A 16,546-nucleotide genomic window follows, 5' to 3' on the forward strand; every position below is an offset into this window, starting at 1 on the left:
TGGTGGCTCAGTCGGTAAAGAATCTGCTTGCAGTGGGGGAGACCTGGGTTCGGTCCCTGGGTTGGGAAGATCCCTTGGAGAAGGGAAAGGGCACCCACTCCAGTATTCTGGCCTGGAAAATTCCATGGACCGCAAAGAGTCAGACATAACTGAGCGACTTTCGTTTTCACTGTCCAAATTGATCAGTCATTGGATGTGGCTTGCAGGCAAGGTGTCTCCCTTTGGCTGGGGGCCGTCATTAGCCAAATGACTAAATGCCAAGACAACCTCGTGGTCTTAGCAGCTGGGGTAAGAAGTCCTTTGTTCCTCGAGGTAGATCTGGATGCATTCCAGCCACCACACTGATGATCATACTTCATCTCCATCCTTTCCTATACCTCTTACCCCTCTTCCTCTCCCCATGTCAGAGCCCAGACATCAGGTCATTTTATCCATAAATACTACAGTTCTGCTTACCTTTGAGTAATGTGTTTTTGTAAAGTCTAGATTCATCAGATTGATTGGAGAATGAAGTTTTCTGGTAAATGAAATTTTATGATAAATGAAGACAGCATAGAATACAGGAGGGCATTTATTTCCTTAGGAATCAGGTCTGTGTGTGCCTCTGAGCTCTGAGATCAGTTTGTGGTGTGATTTTGAGAGAGCTACTGATGGACCTAACGGAGTCTAGCACTAGGAGTTATGTTTAGACACAACCTTGTAGTCTTTCCTTTTTATGGCAGATTTTAATAAAAATGCAAAACAGTTTAATTTTCTTTCCTGTCAACTTTGAAGTTGGAAAATGTAAGCACCTAAGCTATTCTGTACCTATTTATTTATGTTTAAATTTTAAAAAGTTAATTTTTACTTATTTATGGCATTCAGGGTCTTAGTTCCCTGACCAGGGATTGAACCTGTGCCCCACCTGTTGTGGAAGTCTGGAGTCTACCAGGGGAGTCCCTGCCTATTTAAATTAAGGGAAGAGAGGTCCACCAAGGGGATTGCAGCCTGCAGAACCTGAGAATAAAACCTCTTCAAGTGAAATTTCAAGGTGTGGTCTGTGTTCCCTGACAACTTTTTGAAAGGAGGATATTATTGTCCATCTTTTACAGATGGGGAAGCTGAGACCTAGCCTAGAGTGGTAACTTTTTCAAGATTGCATAGAAGAGTCAGGATTTGAATATAGTTTTTCTGAGCGTAAGTTCATTGTTCTTTCAGTTGTTATTTTTGTTGCTGTTGTTGACTGCAGTACAGTTTTATTTCTGTTTAGAACTGAGAAATAGGTGCAATCAGGTAAAACAGAAAAATATATGAAATTTAGGTAGGCAAAAGAGATGACTTGATTTTTATCTCTCAGACCCCTGCTCTTGATGATTTGATTTTTTTTTTTACTTAAAGATGATTCAAAATTCATTGTATAAATACTCTTGATGAGAAAGCTAATCCTCAGAAGTGAGATGCTGTCATCAAAGACTGCATGGTTAGTGGCAAGATGACGGATAGAATCTAGGACTCCCATTATTTCACTCTAAAGCTTTTTCAGGAAAAAGATTATATTTAATAGCCAATATCTAAATATGATTTTAAGTTAGATTTGATACAAATTTCCTCTGTGTCTCAGTTTGATACTCAGTTCTCTTCATGCAGCAGGTGATGTTGCCAATAAAGAGAGCAGTTGAATGATGATGGCCGGAAAACTGCATGCTCTGCATTTACATTGCCATTTAATCAAAAACTTCAGACTTAGATTCCTGTGTCTTGCCAAACTGAATAGTTAGCTCCTGCCTTGTTTGCCCGCTTTTTATTCTGATCAGTCCCTCAGGACCAGGTTTACTTGGTACGGACTCCGTGGTCGTCTCAGTCAGTCCCTCTCAGAGATCCTTGACTGGTCTGTCCTCATGAGCCATGCTGTCCTTCAGTTCACATTATTTCGTCCAGTACTTGTGATGGCTTTTCTACTTTCACTTTTATTTTATTGGATTTTTAAGATGCTGGGAAAAAATGTTTTCAGAGATTTACATTTTTTCTGGACTGAGATATATATTTCTTTGTATTAAGAATGTTCACATCATTTGGTCATATAATGAACTAAACATTTCTCATCCTGTTCTTTCTTGCTTTTGATGTATCTAAGTCATGTACTCACATGACATATAGAGCCAAATAGATCCAGAAGACTTTATTATACAAAAAGAAAATTGAAGAGAGGAAGAAAAATGTGTTGAAAGCCCACATGTCTGTGGCGTAATGATTGAAGATTACATTGAATTTTAGGTAATTCACTGGACATCGATTGGTTTGGTTATAGCTGACAAGTACCATGGAAGACACAAGCTGTTATCTTAGTTTTGAGTAAATGAATTAGTCTCTAAAACAGGTCCAGGTTATTAAATAAATACCAGTGATTGAATTATAGAACATATTTACTTATAATGAAGATTTTTTTTTTCTTAATAGATGTTTAAGAAATTTCTGCTGCCTAATTATTACACTGTAACCAGATTTATAGGTTTTGAAGTATTCTTTCATATGCTAATTCTAAATGCATTGAAATACATTTAGGTCAAAACAAGTTCTGAAAGTAATGTATCTTTTCTCTGATTCAAAAATTCATGTTAGAATCTTGTAGTCTTTCAGTTGTCATGAATGAATGTGTTTGTTGTATTTGCTAAAGGGAATTGTAAACTTTTAAGGAAAATTAATTTTCCTTAAAATAATTTTAAGGAGTAATTTGTTTCAAAGGAGAACATGTTAATATACCTAGTAAAGTCAGAATACATGTAGTTTTGCAAGATTAAAAATGTGTTCGTACATTATTAGGTACTTGTCCAGTTTTGAATTTATGGCATCTAATTATATGTACCTCACATTATTTCTTCCTTCTTGCTGGTGAGTAGATATGTTTGCGTTTTTAAGGAGAGAATAACTTTGTTTTCCAGAAGAAAAGTGTTATTCTCTTAGAAAAGTCATAGAATGAATTAAGAATCTTGCAGGAAATAGCCACAAAATTATTTGATTTCCTCTTTTTTAAGAAGATTAATTTTGTTTGGGAATGTGGAGTCTTAGTTCCCTGACCAGGGATCGAACCTGTGCTCCCTGCACTGGAGGCACGGAGTCTTAACCAGTGGACCCCCAGGGAAGTCCCTTGCACCAATCATATTTAATCAACATTAGCAGAGTCGGTGCTCCTCAAATTGCTATATGAATTTGATGCAGCGCCAGTTATAATCTCAGCAAGCTTTTCTGCAGAAATTTACAATCTAATTTTAAAATGTGTAGAGAAATTAAGAGGACCTAGGCTATCTATGGGGTTGCACAGAGTCGGACACGAGTGAAGTGACTTAGCAGCAGCAGCAGGCTGTCTAAAGGAATCTTGACTATAAGAGCTAACACATTTTAGAGCTAGAAGGAAATATCACTGGGTTTTGTGGGGGTATAAATTCCTTGAATTCTCTTAGAAGTTAGGCAGGACTAACTTTTATAGATTGGGCTTGTATAAAAATTAAATATATAGACATTTTGCCATGTCCCACCCCAAGCCAGCTAAGTCACATTCATCTTTCACATGTTGGCTGACTAGTGATGAATTTTCCTTACCTTCTGCCAGTGTGTGGAGGGGCCTGGCCCCCAGTCACAGGGTGATGGTGGTTATTTGTCTCCCTGTTCTCTCTCACCCCCAAAAAAGTCCCCCTCCTTTCCTCACAGTAATTTCTTGTCATTCTTCTTACCTCTTCCTTTATGCCATGGGTTTTATTCTTACACACTCTGAAGATGCAGTGTATTTGAGTATGCAGTGAGAAAGATCATATGTTTATGTGTAACTCAAAACACCATGGCCTTATACAAGTAGGAAGTTTGTTTTTCCTAGCTAACTGAGAGTCTAGTCTAGAGTTGGAGGACTTTTTATAAAGGATGAGCTCCCCTATTTAAAAAATATCCTTGAGCTCTCCTGACACATAGCATCTTAGCAAGGCTGTCTCCTTGTCTGAGGAGAGACGGCAGAGCCAATACCCAAATGTAACTTGACAGTTTTCTCTGCCTCCAACTTTTGAATGTTCTCAAAACCCATTTCCCTACAGTCTGCCTCCAGCTCTGATTTAATACCTTCTTATCTAGGAGGCTTTTCTATCAAGTCTGGTCTGAGACTCAGGAACACAAATCTCTTTCTCCACTTGAAGCCTATAAATAAGACTTTCTGTCATTCCCCCCCATCCCCCCCTGCCCCCCCCACCCCCCGCCCCCCCAACTCTAGATAAGATCTGGACTCTTATTCTCCTGTTTCTTCTAATACCATCTTCCAGTCTGACACCAGGGGCCTTTGATTGATTAGTATTTGTGTGGAAATTATTTCTGTTTCTTCTGTATGTTGCTGGGACCACCCTAATCCGAGCAGTAAGACAGATCAGTATCAGTTAGTGATCGTGACCTCTCACTACAGCTTTATTTCAGGTATTCTTTTATGACTTTTCAACTTTTAAATATTTCACCCAGTAGGCACTTTCTGTTTAGATCCAGGATTGTGTATAATTTAAGGTCATTTGGCAGGGTGTATATATCTGGGGGTCAGGACAGGTTAGTTTATTCAATCTCATGTCCTTGGAAATACAACAGTGAATTTTGAATTCTGGTTCCCCCTCTCTCCCAAGTTGATTGGACAGATCTTGCCTAATTCCTTGGATGAACAGTTATTGTAGCACATAAGATGATGTACTAGGAAAGCATACAGTAATATCTTTGTCATGTTACAGGCAATTGTTTTCACTTATTTTAAGGGCTGTGAAATGCATTCTTCTTCCAGGTTTCCTTGAGCTCCTTGTCACTTGAATACCAGAACGTTCCTTCCTGTTGTACCAGAACAAATACAGCTCCCTGTCGCACACATGTTCCTTAGTCCTGAATCTGTGTATTTGCGTTCTCTTCAAGCTAGGCAGATGCATTGAATAGGAGTCCTCACCTATCGAGAGAAATGGTGTTCTTTCTTTCTTTTCACTTTTTGGCCGCATCACATGGCGTGTGGGATCTGGGTTCCCCAGCTGTGGTCTGAACCTCTGTCCCCTGGAGTGGAAGTGTGAGGGCCTGACGATGGCTTGCCAGGAGTCCCCGGCGTTCTTTCTTGATCTCAGCACGTTGTGTTAGTTGCTCTGAGCTTATTTAGTTGAGAGAAATCTTCGGTGATACATCTTAAAAATGAATGTTGTCACCATGGAGAAGTGAACTCCTTCCAGATTCCCTTTTTGAGAAAGTCACTGGTGGAAATGTTATTCAGCCAGTAGCGTGCTGTACGCAATTTGTTAAAACTGGCTCAGTGCTTTGTTTCATTTACTAATGTTAATAGGAATATGGAAATAATTGTTAATGTCATGGTAGTCTATGAACTGCTGAACATGGTACATAAAGGATTTTATAAATAAGAAAGGAAGTTGGGATTTTCCCCTCAAATGCGTCCCTTTTACTTGTTGTAGCAAACAAATGAAGTTTGGGGAGAAACAAATTGATGAAAGCCATTTTGTTATTGAGTTGCTAAGTTGTGTCCGACTCTTTGTGACTCCATGGACTGCAGCATGTCAGGCTTCCTTGTCCTTCACCGTCTCCTGGAGTTTGCTCAAACTAACGTCCGTTGAGTCAGTGATGCAATCCCGCCATCTCATCCTCTGTCGTCCCCTTCTCTTCCTGCCTTCAATCTTTCCCAGCATCAGGGTCTTTTCTAATGAGTTGACTTTTCACATCAGGAGGCCAAAGTATTGGAGTTTGAGTTTCAGCATCAGTCCTTCTAATGCATATTCAGAATTGATTTCCTTTAGGGTTGACTGGTTTGATTTCTTCTCCAACACTATAGCACGAAACCCATTAATTCAAACAAAAAATAAAAGATGCAGTATTAATAGATTGTATTTGGTAAATGTCATTCATAATTTTTTACTTGCCTCATTATCTTTCCAGGGAGTGGATTTTTGTTTTAGTTTTTATTTGTTTAAAGAGTATAAGTAGTGGATTAAAGAAAAGACTTTTGCTAAAAGCAACCAGCAATGAAACCATAGGTATTAAACTAGTTTCTTTCATAGAAAATGGCTATTCCTTGAAGTGTTTCTGAAAAGTTCCTAAGACAGTTTTAGATTCTACAGTGTCTAGATTATACACATATCTTTTGTTGCCACTTAAAAATCAAGTCAATCATGGGGTTCCCCGATGGTCTAGTGCTTGTCAGTTCCCCACACAGGCTTGATCCTTAGTCTGGGAAGGTTCCCTACACAGTGGGTCAGCTAAGCCTGTGTGACACAGCTGATCAACCTGTGCTGTGGAGCTCCCCAGCTACATGTAGAGAAACTGAAAGTGAAAGTTGCTCAGTCATGTCCGACCCTTTGCGACCCCATGGACTATACAGTCCATGGGATTCTCCAGGCCAGAATACTGCAGTGGGTAGCCTTTCCCTTCTCCAGGGGATCTTCCCAACCCAGGGATGGAACCCCGGTCTCCTGCATTGCAGGTAGATTCTTTACTAGCTGAGCTATCAGGGAAGCCCCAACGAGAGAAAACTCGCATGCAATGAAAGACCCAGTGCGTCCGCAAATAATAAATAAATAAAAACAATCAAACCAATCATTGCCTGGCCCTCGGGGCCATTAGATCAGCCCAGCTGGCAGGGCTCTTCTGAGGGTCTGTGAGGCACTGTTATCCCCACAGGAAAAGCAGTGAGGGGGGCAGGCAGATGGCTGATGGCGGGGGCCCAGGCTCCCCGGCTAGCCAGCAGAGCAGCCCCTGGATTCAGGTTCTGTCAGCCCAGACCGACTGTGAGCTCCCACAGGCCAGTCTGAGAGGAGGAATCTGAGAGTGACTGGTTTACAGGAAGCACAGTGACAAGGTAACCTGTGCTAATGGATTAGAATATATTTCAGCTAATAGCATGAAACTTCCCTGGTGGCTCAGACAGTAAAGAATCTGCCTGCAAGAGACCTGGGTTCTATCCCTGGGTCAAGAAGCTCCCCTGGAGAAGGCAATGGCAACCCGCTCCAGTACTCTTGGCTGGAGAATTCCATGGACAGAGGAGCTGGGCAGGCTACAGTCCACGGGGTTGCAAAGAGTCAGACACGACTGAAGCTGCTTAGCATGCATGCATGATGTTTAGGGGAGTTTTGGGCACTAAGGAAGTTCAAGTGGGCTTCAAAGTAAATGTGTGTGATGTGTTTTAGAGGGAAATACTGTAGCGTTTAACATTGCTCTCACCGCATCCCCAGGTTTGCCGGCAGGATGGCAGGAAACAGCCTCGTGCTGCCCATTGTCCTGTGGGGCCGCAGAGCCCCGACGCACTGCATCTCCGCCGTGCTGCTGACGGACGACGGGGCCACGGTTGTGACCGGCTGCCACGACGGGCAGATATGCCTCTGGGACCTTTCCGTAGACTTGGACGTGAGTGTTTGAAATGCCGATCGCACTTTTTGCATGCAAAAAGCTACTTAAGAAAAAAATAACACAGTTCCAGAATAATTTTACCTCTGTATTTTCTATGAGATACATTTTGACTAAAATTGGTGTTCAGAATGATTATCAAGATTACTCAGCAGAGTTGAGTTCTGCTGGTTTTTGGCTTGATTCCCAATTATAATAGCTATCCTACCTGGCTTACTATGTTACATTTAAGATTTTTTCAGAAAATTTCTAACCATATTGAAGGAAGTTTCCAAAAAGATACTAAAAAAACAATTTTGAGCCTTCTAAGATCAGTGTCTTGAAGAGAGAAAACCTTTGTAAAAATGTACAAAAATCAGGGTGTGTGTTTTTGCCATTCTTTACTGCTGTGTGCTCTGCTCCTGGGCGCTCTCTGTGCACAGACGCCCTTTTTCCATATTTTAACCTCCAATCTTGGACAACCCCCCCCAGGAATTTTTCTGTAAGGAGTAACAGAGAAGATGGGGTGATAGTTGTCATGGAATGTGGAGGCAAACAAGTTGCTTTTATAAGTAAAAAACTTTTTAAAAGCTTTATTGAGATAAAATTTACATCATACAATACACCCTTCAAAGTGTACAATTTAATGATTTTTACTCTGTTCTCAGAGTTGTGCAGCTATTACCACAGCCAGCTTTAGAACATGTTCATCGTCTCAAGCACCTGGGTAGTTCCGTGGTTAAGCACCTGTGCTTCCGCTGCAGGGGGCTCGGGTTCAATCCCCAGTCGGGGAACTGAGATACCACATACTATGTGGTGTGGCAAAAAATAAAAAATAAAATTTCAGAGAGAAATTGCAGAAGTAGTATTTCGTGAGTACGTAGAGAGATGGAGATAAGAGTAAAGGAGGGAAACTTGTTAATATAGGTATTATCTCCCATATACAAAGTTTTATTGCTTCCACTACCTGTAGAGGTATCATTTTGGAGAATAAAACTATAATTGCAGGAAATTTTATAATATATGGCAATAATGAAAGAAGTGGAACGTCATGGTAAAAGCTCAGCATTGCAGGCAAATGAAGTTGGCTCGAATCTTGGCTACTCTGGTGTCTAGCTGTGTGCCTTTGGGCAGTTTGCTTACCTGTCTCATGCCTGCATCTCCTCATGTTTAAAATAGGGTCACACACAAGGTTTCGGTAAGGATTCTGTGAGGGAAGTTATATTAAGCAGTTACCACAGTGCTTGTACATAGTAAGGATTTATTTAATGAATAATTACAGCATCTCAGATAATAGAAAAGAAAAAAACCTAAAAGAAAAAGAAAGGAGTGTGGAATGATGTCTGAATGTAGAACTAGTGGCCTCAGGGTCCCAGACTGGAACGTTAGTGCTGGTGTTTAGTCTTAAGAACTGTCTCATCACATCTTTTAATCCTAAACATCACTCCTTGCCACTGACAACTTGATAACTGTCACTTTTGAACTGTGGTCTTTGAGGATGGATTTTTTTTTTTCATCAGTTGAACAGATTATCTTATATATCTCTGTACTAGTTATATCTGAAATGTTTATTAATAACTGTGACAAATTCTTATGGAATATGGTGAAATAAAAATAGAAAGGTATAAATATAACAGTATACCACATTTTTCGGAGAAGGCAATGGCACCCCATCCAGTACTCTTGCCTGGAGAATCCCATGGACGGAGGAGCCTGGTGGGCTGCAGTCCATGGGGTCCCTAAGAGTCAGACACGACTGAGTGACTTCACTTTCACTTTCCACTTTCATGCATTGGAGAAGGAAATGGCAACCCACTCCAGTGTTCTTGCCTGGAGAATCCCAGGGACGGGGGAGCCTGGTGGGCTGCCATCTATGGGGTCGCACAGAGTCGGACATGGCTGAGCGACTTCACTTTCACTTTCACCACATTTTTACTTTTCCTGTAATTATGTTGGTACTCATTATATGAAGCCTCCAAGTTTGCTTTTTCTCAAAATTGCTTTGGCCATTTGGTGTCTTTTATGGTTCTACACAAATTTCATCAAGGTTTTTTCTATTTCTGTGAAAAACACCATTGGAATTCTGATAGGATTGCATTGACTCTGCAGATTGCTTTGAGTAGTATGGACCTTTTAACAACATTAATTCTTCCAACCCAAGAATGTGGGGTATCTTTCCACTTATTTAGTTTACCATTTCTTTCATTAGTGTCTTACAATTTTTGGAATACAGGTGTTTCACCTCCTTGGTTAAGTTTATTTCTAAGTAATTTATTCTTTTTGATGCCACTGTAAGTGGGATTGCTTGATTTCTCTGTCTGATAACTTGTTGTTATAGAAACAACAGCTTTTTGGATGTTTATTTTGTATCCTGCAACTTTACTTAATTTCTTCATTAGTTTTAACAGTCTTTGGTTGAGTCATTAAGATTTTGTACATATAAGATCATGTCATCTGCAGAGAAAACATTACTTCTTCTTTTTAACTTGGTTGCTTTATTTTTTATTTGATGCTCAATTGCTCTGGCTGCTGCTGCTGCTAAGTCGCTTCAGTCGTGTCCGACTCTGTGCGACCCCATAGACGACAGCCCACCAGGCTCCCCCGTCCCTGGGATTCTCCAGGCAAGAACACTGGAGTGGGTTGCCATTTCCTTCTCCAATGCATGCAAGTGAAAAGTGAAAGTGAAGTCGCTCAGTCGTGTCCAACTCTTAGCGACCCCACGGACTGCAGCCCACCAGGTTCTTCTGTCCATGGGATTTTCCAGGCAAGAGTACTAGAGTGGGGTACCATTGCCTTCTCCAAACTACTCTGGCTAAGACCTCCTATATTATGTTGAAATGTCAAGAGTAATCATCCTTGTCTTGTTCTTGATCTTGGAGAAAAGCTTTTAGTGTTTTCTACATGGGCTTGTTCCATATGGCCTTTATTATGTTAGGATACATTGCTTCTACACCCAATTTGTTGAGAGTTTTTAATCAGGAAAGGATATTGAATTTTGTCAAATGCTTTTATTGCCCTATGAGATGATTATGTGCTTTTTTTCATTCATTTATTTTTGTTCATCTTTCTAGGTTTTGGTGAGAGTACAGTCAATTTTAGTTACTTTATTATGACTGAAAATGGAATTTTCTAGCAAAGCCATGTACATTGAAAATAAAACTAACCATTGGTAAATTTGATTTTCTTGGGAAAAATTAAAGAATTGACCAAAAGCATTTTTTTTCCAGTGGAGGAATATGGAATCTCTGTTTGGAAATGGGGTTGGTTGTATGAGAAAACATTCTAGGCCTATTCTAACCATAAACAATGGTAGTATTTTTCTTTCAATTATAATTCTGCAAAATATGACTAAGGTGATTTTGATTCCAAAACTGATAACATGAAAGGTATTAATCATTCTCTTTTCTTAAGCTGGGTATTGACTATGTGGTTAGATGTTTTTTATATCTGGTACATATGTTATAAATATTATTTGTATATGTATAAAATGTTAAGAAATATATCCTGAAATTACTTAAAGTCCTGATATCACCTAAAATAATAGCATGATGTTTGGTACAAAGTAGATGAATTTGGAGGCTGATTGCCAGACTATTTTAGAATAGTGGGTATTAAGCCATCCTTTCAAAGGCACTATGGCAGTAAATCGTTAGTCTGTGACAGTCATTATTGGTTCCTGATAGTTAACGTTGATACCAGCTCTTGGTAAGTGTACCTGTTCTCTATTTTTTGTGTTTGGGATGTCAGTCTAGAGGCTCTAAATGTGCTTTCAGATCATGGAAAGTATTATTTTTAAAAATAAGTGAGGAGAAATTATTTTATATGCTAATTCACATTCTTAACCTGATTTCTCTGTGCACTCGAGCTCTGTGCTAAACACTGCCCTGCTTTAAACCTTGGCTCCATCCCTCTCTGTATGTTGGGCAGGTAATGTCACCTCTTGCTGTTCCACTTTCGACTTTATTACTACTGGGGTGATTGTGAGCATTGAATTGGTGGGAGTCACTGTTCTGCTGCTGTTAGTTTTTGGTGTCCTGAGCAGTTCTTCTCAAATCTGTATCTGTACATTTATACTGAATATTTAACAGAATTCCTAAGAATGATTACTTTAGAAAACATATTGTGTATTTCTAGGTCAACCCTCGAGCGCTGTTGTTTGGTCACACGGCGTCAATTACCTGTTTGTCTAAAGCTTGTGCGTCTAGTGACAAACAGTATATTGTGAGCGCATCTGAGAGTGGGTAAGTGTTTTCTCATTCGCTTTTTTCCTTTTAAGTCTTTAATGCAAATAATACCAGTGTATTTGTAAGTAGGGAATTTTATTTTATTTTTTGGGTATCTTTTAAATAAATGTATCAGTTGTCTCAACATAAAGCTATTTGAAATATGGTTTTCAAAATGAATTTTATCTTTATTAATGATTTTTATAGTACTTTCATTGTAATTTATGGTTATGTCTTTGGCTTGCTTTTGAGAAACTCAGAATACCGTAAAAGTTAAAGTATGGTCGTTAATCCCCATAGCATTTTTACTGAGTTGGCAGACAACTTTGAGAGTTTTAAGAAACCTCAGTGATGCTAGGTTAGCATGAATTTGGAAGATGAAGCCATACAAAAGTTTGATCAGTTATATCGATGTATGTTAATACACTAACATAGCTATATCCATTCCTAAGTCTCAGAGCTTGCTTTTGGAAAGGTAGGTCATTGGACAGCAGGTGAAGGGCCTAGGATGGGGGGAATAAAAACTTTTGGGATGTTTAGAAAATTGTATATTTATGAAACACGTTATTGAAGAGAGTCAGGGAACCGGAAGAGAGTTATTTAAGAAATTATCCCTTCAACTCTCTATAATTTATGAATTTGAAAAGAACCTTGTGTAGCTGAGAAGCAGTACCAGGTAAGTTCATATTAGAATGCATATTCTAAACAAATAAGTGAGTTTCCTTTGAAAAGTTTATACCACATGGGATATAGGAAAGTGAAAGTGAGAGTTGTTTGGTCGTGTCCGACTCTTTGCAACCCCATGGACTGTCCATGGAATTCTCCAGGCCAGAATACTGGAGTATTCTTTCCCTTTTCCAGGGGATCTTCCCCACTGAGGGATCGAACCTAGGTCTCCTGCATTGCAGGTGGATTCTTTACCAACTGAGCTATCAGGGAACCCCTAAGGCATCTTATAATAATTATCAGGATCACTGCATTTTATTAATATTCTCCTCTGTTAAATAAATCTTCAGTTTATTTCTTTAAAGGACAAGGCATATTGACATTTCTAATTTTTAACGTTGTCTCTTTAGTTTGAGATAAAGCTTTTTTCTTTTGCTCAGTCAGTTCAGTTGCTCAGTCATGTCTGACTCTTTGCAACCCCATGAACTACAGTAAAATTTCTGCAGCAAATGTGGAATCAAAACTGGAATATTGGGTTTAATTTGCCAAGATTTGGAAATCCGTTGACCTTAAGTTTTGTGTTTGCAGTGCTAAATTTTCTAGCTACATTGATAATCAATGGAAAATTGGAATGGTTTAAACATTTCGTTCTAGTTTTTGTCACCTGCCCTTTTACCTATCACTTAGGCCTGTGCTCTGCTTCATTATTATCCTTACTCTGAGCTTGAGGGTGAGAGAGCAGCCACTCTGGCACAGAGGTAGAGGAGGAGAGTTCTGGAGGGCCTCCTACCAGTTATGGCCAGAACCGCTGCCGAGACTCCACCAGCTAACAGGGAACCAGGAAGTGCAGCCCTCGCCGGTATCCAGAAAGAATGTGGATCGGGGCAGGGGTGGTTAGGCTGGAGGGGAATTTAAGGCGGTGGCTGGGAGGGCCAGAAGTTTTGGTGAACAGCAATAATGACTATATGCTGCTTTTTCTGAAATATGTCCATTTTAATGGAAGCTTAATTTTAAACTACTGTGACAAAGTTGAACCGTGCTTTTAAAACTCAGATTTAAAGTCAGCGATTATTTTGTTTTATAGGGAGATGTGCCTCTGGGACGTGAATGATGGCAGATGTATTGAATTTACAAAATTAGCTTGCACACATACTGGCATACAGGTTGGTATTGATTTCTGCAACTGGCCAACTCAGCACTGATGGTCAGTTTAAAAAGTGTTTTTTTTTTTCTTTTTTTAAATTTTATTTTATTTAACTTTACAATATTGTATTGGTTTTGCCATAAAAAGTGTTTTTTTTTTTTTTTAACACCAAGTCTCTCTTTTTATATGAAAAATGGGTGGGAATGGGTAATGGGACAGGAAGACTAGAATTGCAGCAGTTGACGTCTTCTTCAGAAGACAGTGTAGTGGGGGAGGAAGACCAAGAGGCGGAGACGAGTGCTGAAAGGTGTGAGCAGGCCATCGTCGCTGCTGCGTCTGCTCTGGCTAGGTGTCTTGGTTACCCACGCGGGAGCCCCTTATTGGTTGGGTGAGCGTTCTACGTCCTAAATAATGGAATTCTCTCTTGCTAAAGCCTTTGTGATTCCACTCATGACTGACACAATCTATTAAAATTTTTTTTTTCCTTTTTTGGCTGCTCTGGGTCTTTTCTTGCCGTGGTGCGCATGCTCAGTGGTTGAGGCCTACAGGCTTAGTTGCCCCGAGACATGGGGGATCTTAGTTCCCTGGCCAGGGATTGAACCTCTGATCCCTGCTTTGGAAGGCAGATTCTTAGCCACTGGACCATCAGAGAAGTCTCACACAATCCACTTTTTGGACGATACCCTTTTCCTTGCTTGTGCAGTTGGCCTTGGGTCTATAAAAGACGCGACCTTCATATACCTAACTTAACTCAGGAATTTACAGCAATTTATAGCCTCTCGCCTACATTCCTGGTGAAAGTGAAGTCACTCAGTTGTGTCCGACTCTTTGTGACCCCATGGACTGTAGCTTACCACGCTCCTGCATCCATGGGATTTTCCAGGCAAGAGTACTGGAGTGGATTGTCATTTCCTTCTCCAGAGGATCTTCCCGGCCCAGGGATTGAACCTGGGTCTCCCACATTGTAGGCAGACGCTTTACTATCTGAGCCACCAAGGAAGTTACATATTCCTGGTATTCCCCCTTATTCTTTCATAATTGTCAAATTCTTTGTGCTTCAGATTACTCATCATTTACTGCGTTGAGTGTTGGGAAAATTGCAGTGTATATAGAAAATGTGATTTATAGTCTTAATGGGGAAGGAGAGGGAGAGGAGGGAACTCAGATTTATAGCATATATCTACCCTTGTGTGGTGTCTCATTTAGCCCCACCCATATTCTTATGCATCAGATAGAAGTATACCCTTTTACATGTAAGGAGGCTGATAGTCAGAGTGATTAAATAACTTGCCCCAGTCTCACAGTGAGTCATTCCCATCACTAGGATCTCAGAACAGCTTTACCTGACTCTGGGGACTCTGTTCTTTCCGTTACATCATACTGCCTCCCTTAAAACAAACAAAATAATTTGTTGAGAAAGAAAACCTTCTGTACTAACACAAATTAGAAAAGCAATGGAAAATGTTTAGAGATGGTTAGTGTGATATAGATCTTTAGTGACTATTTATTGCCCTGGAAGAGCCTTTTAAAAATCGCTTCTTCAATGCTATTAGGGCATATGCTTTTTTTTTTTCCTTTTTAAACATTTTTTATTAAGCCTGGTTGATTTACAATGTTGTGTTAGTTTCAGGTGTTCAGCTTTTTTTCTAATTGCTTGTTACGTTATTTTTTTTCCATTCACATTTAGCTCTGTGATCCATTTTGGATTTTTATTTTTTTGGCCCCACTGTATGGCTTGTACCAATATTCTTGCCTGGAAAATCCCATGGACGGAGAAGCCTGGTAGGCTGCAGTCCATGGGGTCACAAAGAGTCGGACATGACTTCAATTTCACTTTCATGGCTTGTGGAATGTTAGTTCCCTGACCAGGGATTGAACCTGGGCCCTTGACAATGAGAGCATGGGGTCCTAACCACTGGACCACCAGGGAATTCCTAGGACATACGCTTTTTATTTAAAGGGCCTATATTATTTTTTTTTTTTACCATATGAAGAGTCATTAAATTTATAAAGAGAAAAGGGGTAGTATATCATTTAGATTCATTGACTTTATAGATAATTTAACTGAAAAATTATATATCAATGTCATTCAGACTCATTGGGTGTAAATACATTGACTGCTATAAAATTTAAGATTTAAAAACTTTTGGTTTACAGTTTAAGAGAAATTGATCAGTGTGTCTTCAGTGCCTCCTCTTCGCCAGATCTGGTATGCAGGCCTTCTGTGCCCGACTGGCAGTCATCCCTAAGGAGAAGGTGCTTTTTGGCAGATTTGCTAGTGTGGCCGTTGTTTCCTTTGTGATACGCACCTTCTCAGGTCCAGAAGCAGGTTGTTCTTTTATGTACATAGAAATGGTGAACCTCGATGACATTGGCACACTGAAATCACAAGGAAGTGCCAAGTTATTAAAAGAACTCTTGGGGGCATCCCTCATTAATACTTGGAGAACCTTTTTCTCCATTAAAGTCACCGTTTTTTTGCCCATCTCAAAGTGTCTTGGAAGCTAAATTAGTGTTTGGAAGATGGTTGGAGTGTAACTTTAAAGCAAAGTTGAGAGGCGTTCAGTCAGGCAGGTCCGATAAACTATCCCTGCCCTCAGGACAGAGCGCTCTCTAGTGACTGCAGTGCGCGTGTGTTTCCTGGCTGGTGTTGGGGGCGCCCCGCATCCATCCCTCCCTCGTTCCCATCCACCCGGTCCCCCTTTCGTGGGCCAGGGCTGCCTGCAGTCACGTGACTGTGTGCGTCCCTGGCAGTCCCTGGGAGCCCAGATCGTGGGTCATGGGTCGACCCAAGATCTAGTGGTCCCCGCCTTCTGATAGTCTGCGTTTTGCTAGCCCCTCTCTGGGGGTTTTCTGGTGCTACCTGGCGCTTCCTTAATGTGCTCCGTGCTCCATGTGTGTCCTTATGAAGTGCTCCCAGTACAGGGGACTCCATAGTTGAGAAAATCTTGTCTTCCACTGCTGAGCTCTGAGCAGTGGACGGATGAGTGTGGGAGCAGCCTGAATCTGGTTTCTTCCTTGCCTCCCCAGTTGTGGGGTGGTTACAGCATGGTCCTGTGTGTGGTGTCCCGCTTAAACACATGTGATTTTGTATAAGGTTCAATCCCTTGGAAAGTAATAGTCTGGATACTGGATGTCCCAGACTTCTAAA

The 16,546-nt window shown here is 40.5% G+C and overlaps 1 protein-coding gene across 5 annotated transcripts in view; it reads left to right on the forward strand.

Moving 5' to 3' along the window:
- WDR7 (WD repeat domain 7) overlaps positions 1 to 16,546 on the forward strand; it is a 352,599-nt gene that overhangs the window by 15,395 nt on the left and 320,658 nt on the right. For all 5 annotated transcript variants that reach the window (XM_019986705.2, XM_070779108.1, XM_070779109.1 and 2 more), the window contains exons 2-4: positions 7,212 to 7,383; positions 11,497 to 11,603; positions 13,336 to 13,414. In XM_019986705.2, coding sequence (XP_019842264.2) covers positions 7,225 to 7,383; positions 11,497 to 11,603; positions 13,336 to 13,414 — 345 coding nt within the window. In that variant the 5' untranslated portion in view covers positions 7,212 to 7,224. The remainder of the gene's footprint in view (positions 1 to 7,211; positions 7,384 to 11,496; positions 11,604 to 13,335; positions 13,415 to 16,546) is intronic.

This window comes from Bos indicus, chromosome 24, assembly GCF_029378745.1.
Source record: "Bos indicus isolate NIAB-ARS_2022 breed Sahiwal x Tharparkar chromosome 24, NIAB-ARS_B.indTharparkar_mat_pri_1.0, whole genome shotgun sequence".
Lineage (NCBI taxonomy): Eukaryota > Metazoa > Chordata > Mammalia > Artiodactyla > Bovidae > Bos > Bos indicus.